Raw genomic sequence first — 12,316 nt, 5'->3', positions numbered from 1 at the left:
CACCTAAGCTGCTGCATGACCTCTGACCTCTGACGGCCTGTGTGAGAGCGTATCACCTGAGCTGCTGCATGACCTCTGACCTCTGACGGCCTGTGTGAGAGCGTATCCCCTGAGCTGCTGCATGACCTCTGACGGCCTGTGTGAGAGCGTATCACCTGAGCTGCTGCATGACCTCTGACGGCCTGTGTGAGAGCGTATCACCTGAGCTGCTGCATGACCTGTGACCTCTGACGGCCTGTGTGAGAGCGTATCCCCTGAGCTGCTGCATGACCTCTGACGGCCTGTGTGAGAGCGTATCACCTGAGCTGCTGTATGACCTCTGACCTCTGACGGCCTGTGTGAGAGCGTATCACCTGAGCTGCTGCATGACCTCTGACGGCCTGTGTGAGAGCGTATCACCTGAGCTGATGCATGACCTCTGACGGCCTGTGTGAGAGCGTATCACCTGAGCTGCTGCATGACCTCTGACCTCTGACGGCCTGTGTGAGAGCGTATCACCTGAGCTGCTGCATGACCTCTGACGGCCTGTGTGAGAGCGTATCACCTGAGCTGCTGAATGACCTCTGACGGCCTGTGTGAGAGCGTATCACCTGAGCTGCTGAATGACCTCTGACGGCCTGTGTGAGAGCGTATCACCTGAGCTGCTGAATGACCTCTGACGGCCTGTGTGAGAGCGTATCACCTGAGCTGCTGAATGACCTCTGACGGCCTGTGTGAGAGCGTATCACCTGAGCTGCTGAATGACCTCTGACCTCTGACGGCCTGTGTGAGAGCGTATCACCTGAGCTGCTGCATGACCTCTGACCTCTGACGGCCTGTGTGAGAGCGTATCACCTGAGCTGCTGAATGACCTCTGACGGCCTGTGTGAGAGTGTATCACCTGAGCTGCTGCATGACCTGTGACGGCCTGTGTGAGAGCGTATCACCTGAGCTGCTGCATGACCTCTGACCTCTGACGGCCTGTGTGAGAGCGTATCACCTGAGCTGCTGCATGACCTGTGACCTCTGACGGCCTGTGTGAGAGCGTATCACCTGAGCTGCTGCATGACCTCTGACCTCTGACGGCCTGTGTGAGAGCGTATCACCTGAGCTGCTGAATGACCTCTGACCTCTACGGCCTGTGTGAGAGCGTATCACCTGATCTGCTGAATGACCTCTGACCTCTGACGGCCTGTGTGAGAGCGTATCACCTGAGCTGCTGCATGACCTCTGACCTCTGACGGCCTGTGTGAGAGCGTATCACCTGAGCTGCTGCATGACCTGTGACCTCTGACGGCCTGTGTGAGAGCGTATCACCTGAGCTGCTGCATGACCTGTGACCTCTGACGGCCTGTGTGAGAGCGTATCACCTGAGCTGCTGAATGACCTCTGACGGCCTGTGTGAGAGCGTATCACCTGAGCTGCTGAATGACCTCTGACCTCTGACGGCCTGTGTGAGAGCGTATCACCTGAGCTGCTGAATGACCTCTGACGGCCTGTGTGAGAGCGTATCACCTGAGCTGCTGTATGACCTCTGACGGCCTGTGTGAGAGCGTATCCCCTGAGCTGCTGCATGACCTCTGACCTCTGACGGCCTGTGTGAGAGCGTATCCCCTGAGCTGCTGAATGACCTCTGACGGCCTGTGTGAGAGCGTATCACCTGAGCTGCTGAATGACCTCTGACGGCCTGTGTGAGAGCGTATCCCCTGAGCTGCTGAATGACCTCTGACGGCCTGTGTGAGAGCGTATCACCTGAGCTGCTGAATGACCTCTGACCTCTGACGGCCTGTGTGAGAGCGTATCACCTGAGCTGCTGAATGACCTCTGACGGCCTGTGTGAGACCGTATCACCTGAGCTGCTGAATGACCTCTGACGGCCTGTGTGAGAGCGTATCACCTGAGCTGCTGCATGACCTCTGACCTCTGACGGCCTGTGTGAGAGCGTATCACCTGAGCTGCTGAATGACCTCTGACGGCCTGTGTGAGAGCGTATCCCCTGAGCTGCTGAATGACCTCTGACGGCCTGTGTGAGAGCGTATCCCCTGAGCTGCTGAATGACCTCTGACGGCCTGTGTGAGAGCGTATCACCTGAGCTGCTGCATGACCTCTGACCTCTGACGGCCTGTGTGAGAGCGTATCACCTGAGCTGCTGAATGACCTCTGACGGCCTGTGTGAGAGCGTATCCCCTGAGCTGCTGAATGACCTCTGACGGCCTGTGTGAGACCGTATCACCTGAGCTGCTGAATGACCTCTGACGGCCTGTGTGAGAGCGTATCACCTGAGCTGCTGCATGACCTCTGACCTCTGACGGCCTGTGTGAGAGCGTATCCCCTGAGCTGCTGTATGACCTCTGACGGCCTGTGTGAGAGCGTATCCCCTGAGCTGCTGCATGACCTCTGACCTCTGACGGCCTGTGTGAGAGCGTATCACCTGAGCTGCTGAATGACCTCTGACGGCCTGTGTGAGAGCGTATCACCTGAGCTGCTGCATGACCTCTGACCTCTGACGGCCTGTGTGAGAGCGTATCCCCTGAGCTGCTGCATGACCTGTGACCTCTGACGGCCTGTGTGAGAGCGTATCACCTGAGCTGCTGCATGACCTCTGACCTCTGACGGCCTGTGTGAGAGCGTATCACCTGAGCTGCTGCATGACCTGTGACCTCTGACGGCCTGTGTGAGAGCGTATCACCTGAGCTGCTGCATGACCTGTGACCTCTGACGGCCTGTGTGAGAGCGTATCACCTGAGCTGCTGCATGACCTGTGACCTCTGACGGCCTGTGTGAGAGCGTATCACCTGAGCTGCTGAATGACCTGTGACCTCTGACGGCCTGTGTGAGAGCGTATCACCTGAGCTGCTGCATGACCTGTGACCTCTGACGGCCTGTGTGAGAGCGTATCACCTGAGCTGCTGCATGACCTCTGACGGCCTGTGTGAGAGCGTATCACCTGAGCTGCTGCATGACCTGTGACCTCTGACGGCCTGTGTGAGAGCGTATCACCTGAGCTGCTGCATGACCTCTGACCTCTGACGGCCTGTGTGAGAGCGTATCACCTGAGCTGCTGCATGACCTGTGACCTCTGACGGCCTGTGTGAGAGCGTATCACCTGAGCTGCTGCATGACCTGTGACCTCTGACGGCCTGTGTGAGAGCGTATCACCTGAGCTGCTGCATGACCTGTGACCTCTGACGGCCTGTGTGAGAGCGTATCACCTGAGCTGCTGAATGACCTGTGACCTCTGACGGCCTGTGTGAGAGCGTATCACCTGAGCTGCTGCATGACCTGTGACCTCTGACGGCCTGTGTGAGAGCGTATCACCTGAGCTGCTGCATGACCTCTGACGGCCTGTGTGAGAGCGTATCACCTGAGCTGCTTCATGACCTCTGACGGCCTGTGTGAGAGCGTATCACCTGAGCTGCTGCATGACCTCTGACCTCTGACGGCCTGTGTGAGAGCGTATCACCTGAGCTGCTGCATGACCTGTGACCTCTGACGGCCTGTGTGAGAGCGTATCACCTGAGCTGCTGCATGACCTCTGACCTCTGACGGCCTGTGTGAGAGCGTATCACCTGAGCTGCTGCATGACCTGTGACCTCTGACGGCCTGTGTGAGAGCGTATCACCTGAGCTGCTGCATGACCTCTGACGGCCTGTGTGAGAGTGTATCACCTGAGCTGCTGAATGACCTCTGACGGCCTGTGTGAGAGTGTATCACCTGAGCTGCTGCATGACCTCTGACGGCCTGTGTGAGAGCGTATCACCTGAGCTGCTTCATGACCTCTGACGGCCTGTGTGAGAGCGTATCACCTGAGCTGCTGAATGACCTCTGACGGCCTGTGTGAGAGCGTATCACCTGAGCTGCTGCATGACCTCTGACCTCTGACGGCCTGTGTGAGAGCGTATCACCTGAGCTGCTGCATGACCTGTGACCTCTGACGGCCTGTGTGAGAGCGTATCACCTGAGCTGCTGCATGACCTCTGACCTCTGACGGCCTGTGTGAGAGCGTATCACCTGAGCTGCTGCATGACCTGTGACCTCTGACGGCCTGTGTGAGAGCGTATCACCTGAGCTGCTGCATGACCTCTGACGGCCTGTGTGAGAGCGTATCACCTGAGCTGCTGCATGACCTCTGACGGCCTGTGTGAGAGCGTATCACCTGAGCTGCTGCATGACCTGTGACCTCTGACGGCCTGTGTGAGAGCGTATCACCTGAGCTGCTGCATGACCTCTGACCTCTGACGGCCTGTGTGAGAGCGTATCACCTGAGCTGCTGCATGACCTGTGACCTCTGACGGCCTGTGTGAGAGCGTATCACCTGAGCTGCTGCATGACCTCTGACGGCCTGTGTGAGAGCGTATCACCTGAGCTGCTGCAGCGCTCGGCCCGGATTGGCCCCCTGCCGGTCCAGCTTGTTGATGAAGGTGAGGAAGGGCACGCTGTAGCGCTTCATCTGCCGGTTAACGGTCATGGTCTGACACTGCACCCCCCCGACCGCACACAGCACCAGCACTGCCCCGTCCAGCACACGCAGGGACCGCTCCACCTCGATGGTGAAGTCCACGTGACCTGGACAACACACACACCAAACGCTATCACCACGACCAGGGTTTTAAATTAACACCCGCCAAATGCGGGTAACACTGTCAAATCACCAGACAATTTAGCCTGTTATTTTATTTACTCACTTTGAGGGAGAAGTTCGTGCGAGTCAAATCTGCCCAGATTTAGTCCCAAATAGTGCCCAAATACTCATGAGTCATCATGATCTATTAAATACAGCGTATTGCGCAGAATCTGCTCATATCTGGCTAACTTGAACACACACAAGTCACTACGCAACAAATAACGGTGCGCTTGTTCATTTGCATTGAAGCAACAGCGAAGATTAAAAAGCATTTGGTTAACAGAAAAGACTTTTTTTTTATGTTGTTCGTACTGTATTGATCTGTTCATAAACACATTTTTGGTGAAAAGGAGGAGGATGAAAGAGGAAGCTGGAAATGGCTGGATGACAGGATTTTGATGTAATAATCCAAATGTTATAATATACATAGTTAGTTAGTTAAGTTTATTTCTGTCAACTTCAAAAGAAAGGAAAAAAAGAACAACAATTTACAAGCAAACATAGAAATGAAAATTAAATTACAATGTAAACAATATTTTTAAAAGAAAAGAGTTGCTTGACCGAGGTGTCGGCTGAAGCTTATGCTTACAGCGCCGATCCTTTTTACACTTTATTTATTTTACACACAACACCAAACACCAAAGTCATCTTGCGTACATAAAGAATGACTGAAAGAAAAAAAAGCTAAATTCATTCAGCTTTGTATAATGTAATCTTTTCTTTTTTATATAATTTCTTAAAGCGAGTTCTTCAGAGACTGTTCCAGAGCACAACCCCTGAACACACACACATCTCTGTGTAACGCATGAACACACACACATCTCTGTGTAACCCCTGAACACACACACATCTCTGTGTAACCCCTGAACACACACACATCTCTGTGTAACCCCTGAACACACACACATCTCTGTGTAACCCCTGAACACACACACATCTCTGTGTAACCCCTGAACACACATTATTTTGGCTATTTTTAATTCTACTAAGTCATACATTTTAATAGGTTAGAGTTTATGAATAGCTTGTTTGTTGGGTGATAATCTGTTTTATTTATAATTCTTATTGCACGTTTTTGCAGAATAACATCTGGTTTTATTGTTGTGTTGTGTGCATTTCCCCAGATCTCTACGCAGTGAGTCATTGTGGACAGGAAAGCCAGAGTGTTTGAGTTTTCTAACTTTATGTGGGATTTCCAACTGAGCTTGTGGTCTATAATGACACTTAAGAATTTAGTTTCACTTACCATTTCTAGTTCAGTCATTTCAATTCTGATCTGGACATTTGTATTTATTTTTTTATTACTAAATAAAATAAATGTAGTTTTATTTATATTTAACGACAATTTATTAACATCAAACCTTTTTTTTACTGTTTTCTGCTTCCACTGTGTCCAGAAGCTGTCCCAAACTTTGATCGGAACAAAATAGAGTTGTATCGTCTGCAAAATAGACACAATGTAATTGCGTAGACGCCTTACAGATGTCCTTGATGTATGATGAGAATATCTTTGGTCCCAGGATTATATATTTTTTTATGAAACTGTCTAGTCTTATTTCAAATAGTTTTTCTATTATTTGTGAGAATTGTGGAAGGAGAGAGATTGGTCTACAGTTTGAGAGAGTGATGGCACTATAGTTTGGAAGAAATGTCATAACGGCCTTATCCAGTGCCATGTCTATATCATTAACATCTGTAGATTTTTCATTTTTACATTTATTTATTGTATTTATTAGTTAATTTTCTTCAACTGACTTTAGAAATGTCGAGTTAGTATTTGATTTAATTATGTCAACATCCACACCTACTTTTAATTCTGGTTGCACAATATTGTTTGCTAGATCTCCTACATTTACAAAATAATTATTAAATTCATTAGCAATATCGATTGGCTTGGTTATAGTTTTCCATTGATTTGAGAAGTACTTTGGATTTTCACTTTTCTTAGTGTTTCCTTTTCATTTCAAGATTCATTTGGATCATTAGTTAAGTAGACTTCATTCCAGTGTTTAAAGGCTTTTATGGATGTTGCTGTTTTGAGTCGTTTTAGACTATATGCTTCTTGTTTCTTTGTATTGGTATTCTGAAAGAAGTGTTGCGGTGTAGTAAAGACAGGGAGATGATCACTTCTGTCGTTTATGAGGAGGCCACTTTCTATTCTGCTGTCAACTGCATTCGTAAAGATGTTGTCAATTAATGTAGAACTACTGGCTGTAGTCTTGATGGTTTTAAGATAGTGGGAGAAAGACCATAAATAAATACCATTACTTCCACTGTAACACATTCCATAATATTATCTATTATCTTGTTTACTCATTTACAGTTAAACCCACTACTCATCTGTAAAGCTACACCACCTCCTTTTGTGTTAGATCTGTTCACATTAAATAGGTGTAGTAGAAGTTCTGAATGGCCAGAACTTAAAAATGTGGTAGCCAAATCGTCCGGTGAGTAAAATAATTCCTATAAGCAGAAGTGTGTCAGACGGCAGGAGCGAGTGTGTCCTCTCAGGAGGCCACGAGCCCTGGATGGAGGCTCACCTGGCGTGTCGATGATGTTGATGTTGTGACGTCTCCACATGGTGAAGGTGGCGGCGGACTGGATCGTGATTCCTCTCTGTCTCTCCAACTCCATCGAGTCCATGATCGCTCCCACTCCATCCTTCCCTCGCACCTGACAGGAGACACGTGATGAAGACGTTACAGGGAAGAGTACTTCTGGAGAACCCTGTCAGCGCTCTGAGAACGCTCTTAGCTGCGTTTAAAGGGGACGTATCCTGAAACTCGGAGTTTCGGGTCCTGGTGCTTCTACCGACACGGAAAACAGTAAAGCGAAACCCAGTCACTCTGTTTAGGCAAGGGTTACGTGCTAGCATTTGTTCCCTCCCCTTTTGTTATTGGTGCGTTTCTCCCCTCTTGTGTAAAGGCTCCGCCCTCTTCTGAACGGAGGCGGAGCTGCAGCTCATTTGCATTTAAAGGGACACGCACACACACACCCTTTAAGCGGCAACTTTGACAAGCTATAATAAATGATTTTGAGCTGAGATTTCACAGACTCATTCTGGAGACACCATAGATTTATAGTACATCTTGTGAAAAGGGGCATAATGTGTGACCTTTAAAGACCGCCGGGTGTTTGCGAGGCTTACCTCGTGCATCTCCGCGATCCTGCCGGTGTAGTACAGCACGCGCTCGGTCAGGGTGGTCTTCCCCGAGTCGATGTGCGCAGAGATGCCGATGTTCCGGATCAGCTCGTTCGGCGTGAACCCATTCGAGCACGAGCGACAGCAGCGGACCAACACCTGAGACACACACGCACACACGATCAGAGAGAGACACACACACAGAGCACAGCAGCGGATCAACACCTGAGACACACACACACACACACACACGATCAGAGAGAGAGAGACACGCACACAGAGCACAGCAGCGGACCAACACCTGAGACACACACACACACACGATCAGAGAGAGACACACACACAGAGCACAGCAGCGGATCAACACCTGAGACACACACACACACACACACACACACACACGATCAGAGAGAGAGAGACACGCACACACGATCAGAGAGAGACACACACACAGAGCACAGCAGCGGATCAACACCTGACACACACACACACACACGATCAGAGAGACACACACACAGAGCACAGCAGCGGATCAACACCTGACACACACACACACACACACACGATCAGAGACACACACACACACACACGATCAGAGAGACACACACACAGAGCACAGCAGCGGATCAACACCTGACACACACACACACACACACACGATCAGAGAGAGAGAGACACGCACACACGATCAGAGAGAGACACACACACAGAGCACAGCAGCGGATCAACACCTGACACACACACACGATCAGAGAGAGAGACACACACAGAGCACAGCAGCGGATCAACACCTGACACACACACACACACGATCAGAGAGAGACACACACAGAGCACAGCAGCGGATCAACACCTGAGACACACACACACACACACACACGATCAGAGAGAGACACACACACAGAACACAGCAGCGGATCAACACCTGACACACACACACACACACACGATCAGAGAGACACACACACAGAGCACAGCAGCGGATCAACACCTGACACACACACACACACACGATCAGAGAGACACACACACAGAGCACAGCAGCGGATCAACACCTGACACACACACACACACACACACGATCAGAGAGACACACACACAGAGCACAGCAGCGGATCAACACCTGACACACACACACACACACACACACACGATCAGAGACACACACACACACACACAATCAGAGAGACACACACACACACACGATCAGAGACACACACACAGAGCACAGCAGCGAATCAACACCTGAGACACACACACACACACACACGATCAGAGACACACACACACACACAGAGCACAGCAGCGGATCAACACCTGACACACAAACATGATCAGAGAGACACACACACACACACTCACTCACTCACACACACACGATCAGAGAGACACACACACACACGATCAGAGAGACACACACACACAGACAGAGCACAGCAGCGAATCAACACCTGAGACACACACACACACACACACGATCAGAGACACACACACACACACACGATCAGAGACACACACACACACACAGAGCACAGCAGCGGATCAACACCTGAGACACACACACACACACACACACGATCAGAGACACACACACACACACACGATCAGAGACACACACACACACACAGAGCACAGCAGCGGATCAACACCTGACACACAAACATGATCAGAGAGACACACACACACACACACTCACTCACTCACACACACACGATCAGAGAGACACACCCACACGCGATCAGAGTGGCACACACACACACAGAACACAGCAGCGGATCAACACCTGAAACACACACACACACACACGATCAGAGACACACACACACACACAGAGCACAGCAGCGGATCAACACCTGACACACAAACATGATCAGAGAGACACACACACACTCACTCACTCACTCACACACACACGATCAGAGAGACACACACACACACACTCACTCACTCACTCACACACACACGATCAGAGAGACACACACACACACGATCAGAGACACACACACACACACAGACAGAGCACAGCAGCGAATCAACACCTGAGACACACACACACACACACACACACAATCAGAGACACACACACACACACAGAACACAGCAGCGGATCAACACCTGACACACACACACACACACACACACACATGATCAGAGACACACACAGAGACAGAGACACAGACACACACACACACACACACACACACACACACACACACACACACACACACACACACACACACACACACATGATCAGACAGACAGCTAATATGCAGCTGAATAAGTGTGTGTTCTGAAGTGTGTGTTCTTCACACACGCACCTGTTTTAACGTGCCGTGTCCGGGCTTGGGCGGGTGCAGTCGTGTTAAAGCTGTGGCTGCTCTCAGAAGCCGCATTTTGAGTTACAGTAGATGTGTGTGAGTAGTGTGTGTTTACTCTGGTGTCACACACACATGAGCTCAAAGTCACGCCGACCGGCTGCTTGTGAAACAGGTTGCTTCCGGTTCTACGGTGAGCCGACAGGGAAAAAACTCAATTTCCGAAACGCGTTTCGTGCAGCCTCGGAACCTTTTGTGAATGCAGTGATTCTGATCTGAGCGCGTGTAAACGAGGCTACGTCGCTCCGTTACGTCACAACTGTTTAGAAACGTTTATTTTTAACTATCTATCTCTTTTTAGCATTATTTCGCTATAGAAAATGTAAGGTACCTAAGCCTTTATCTTTTGTCTTTCACCTTTATTTATCCTCTTCATAAATGAAGGCTTTTTTATTGAACATTATCAATTTATAAACTGAAGTAAGGAACAATAATAATGCATTTGAAATATACACAAATAACATGTAATTAAATCTCCATTCGTATATCTGTGCATACAAGCCAATAAATGTCAGCATTGGTGGTACAATAAACAATAATTTTCTAACATTTAATCGGGGTTGCAACCTTTAAGGAGAGAAGTATTTTATGGATGCTAGACATTTTTACATTCATTTTAAAACAAGTTACAGAAGACTTACTTTATTCCACTTGCTTTTATATAGGCTATATTATATTTACCCACAGTAATAATAACAACGTTTGACATCAATGACATGTTTTTTGAGCGACCATAAATCAAAACCTGGAATAAGTTTAGTGAAGGAATTTCAGTAGCCTATATTATGTGTAAAGATCCTGCCAGAACTGTGAGAAAAACATAAATCTTCAATGTTTTCAGGCTCTTTGAGCAAAATCCACATAAATCGCCTTTAATCTGAATCTTCTGCGTATGATTTCAGCAGCTGGATGAACATGATCATTATACACTCAATGGCCATTTAAGATAATAACAGTACCTGTTTCTAAATGTTGCATTAAACATTTTAACTTCTTCTGGTGTGTTGAAATCGTAGAATAATTTATATTTTAATACATTTCCCTTTTTTTGTCATTGCACTTTGTATCCCGAAAGTTCACGTCTCCAGTCTTCACCTCGGGCAGTTTAACAAATTGACCAGCTTCATCGAACAAATCAACAACATATAATAACCCTTTTTCTCGTGCACTCTTGTTTGAGTAGTCTTCATATTCAGTGTAATGGCTCTATTATTCCACAAGGTGGAGCCATCCAACACAGCAGGAGACTCCTAAGCGGATCCGCGTTCAAGTCGCCAAACCCGCGTAACTGTCACATTCGTTTTGGGGCCGCCCAGAGGATCAGCTCCGCCTCCGGGAGGCGCCGTAAATTCTACTGTCAAACAACGGATCCAGTGCGGACCCATGTCGGATCCTAGGATGCGGACGCGCCTTTACTGGGACACGGTTGCGCTGAACCCTCTTTTGAGTAAGTAAGTTATTTATATATATAAGTTATATATTGCGACATTGACTGTAAACATTGTTTTTTTTATCATCATGTAAATTATTGTAATGTCGTTGTTTGAAATTATTGACAACTTAAACATGTTCACTCGTGGATAATGATTTAGCGCTAGCTTCTAGCTAGCTGTGCATTACATAGTTTAACAACAAATCAAAACGCTAAGTGAACATTATTAGCTAACGTTACGTTTATCATGTTGGTTTTAAAACAGTATCGTTAATACAGCGTGTCGGAGCAGCGTCTCCTGCAGCGGGGAGTCACAGGCAGAGGGTCTCTGCAGCGTTCGCTAACGTTAGCTTCTTGTCTTGGGACTGATAGCAGTAAACACTAAATTCATCAAATTCATAAATAAATTTATTTTCCAATAAACTGTAACGTTAGCTGTCATATTTCACGGCAACCCTACCCACGTGAGTGCGGATTTCAACGCTGTTCGTCACTTTGCCTATAGGCAAATATATTATAATATATTATATACACTATAAATAAGATTCAGTGACAAGTAGTAGGCCTACTCGCCCTGTTTAATTTGGTTGCCATGACTTCGCGTGGGACGACGTCCTGTCAGTTGCTCGAGAGGGAGGGATGACAGCTTATTTGACACATAAAAGTCAAGTCTTGTTCCGTATTGAACTGATACGGAACGCACTTTGTTCCGTATTTTTGATAATCAATTCAGTGCAAATCCATGACAGACACATAGCTTCTAA

General features: G+C 48.3%; 1 protein-coding gene across 1 annotated transcript in view; it reads right to left on the bottom strand.

Moving 5' to 3' along the window:
• The window catches only part of gfm1 (G elongation factor, mitochondrial 1), a 62,893-nt gene extending 52,632 nt beyond the window's left edge, over nucleotides 1-10,261 (bottom strand). Inside the window, exons 1-4 of the mRNA XM_056267979.1 lie at nucleotides 10,064-10,261; nucleotides 7,752-7,904; nucleotides 7,144-7,276; nucleotides 4,341-4,545 (exon numbers count right to left, since the gene is read on the bottom strand). Of these exons, the coding sequence (XP_056123954.1) occupies nucleotides 4,341-4,545; nucleotides 7,144-7,276; nucleotides 7,752-7,904; nucleotides 10,064-10,138 (566 nt within the window). The 5' untranslated portion in view covers nucleotides 10,139-10,261. The remainder of the gene's footprint in view (nucleotides 1-4,340; nucleotides 4,546-7,143; nucleotides 7,277-7,751; nucleotides 7,905-10,063) is intronic.
• Nucleotides 10,262-12,316: the final 2,055 nt, after the last annotated feature.

The sequence above is a fragment of the Rhinichthys klamathensis genome, unplaced genomic scaffold, assembly GCF_029890125.1.
Source record: "Rhinichthys klamathensis goyatoka isolate OS25496 unplaced genomic scaffold, OSU_Roscu_1.1 h1tg000267l_1, whole genome shotgun sequence".
NCBI lineage: Eukaryota > Metazoa > Chordata > Actinopteri > Cypriniformes > Leuciscidae > Rhinichthys > Rhinichthys klamathensis.
This window is presented reverse-complemented; position numbering and strand designations above follow the sequence as displayed.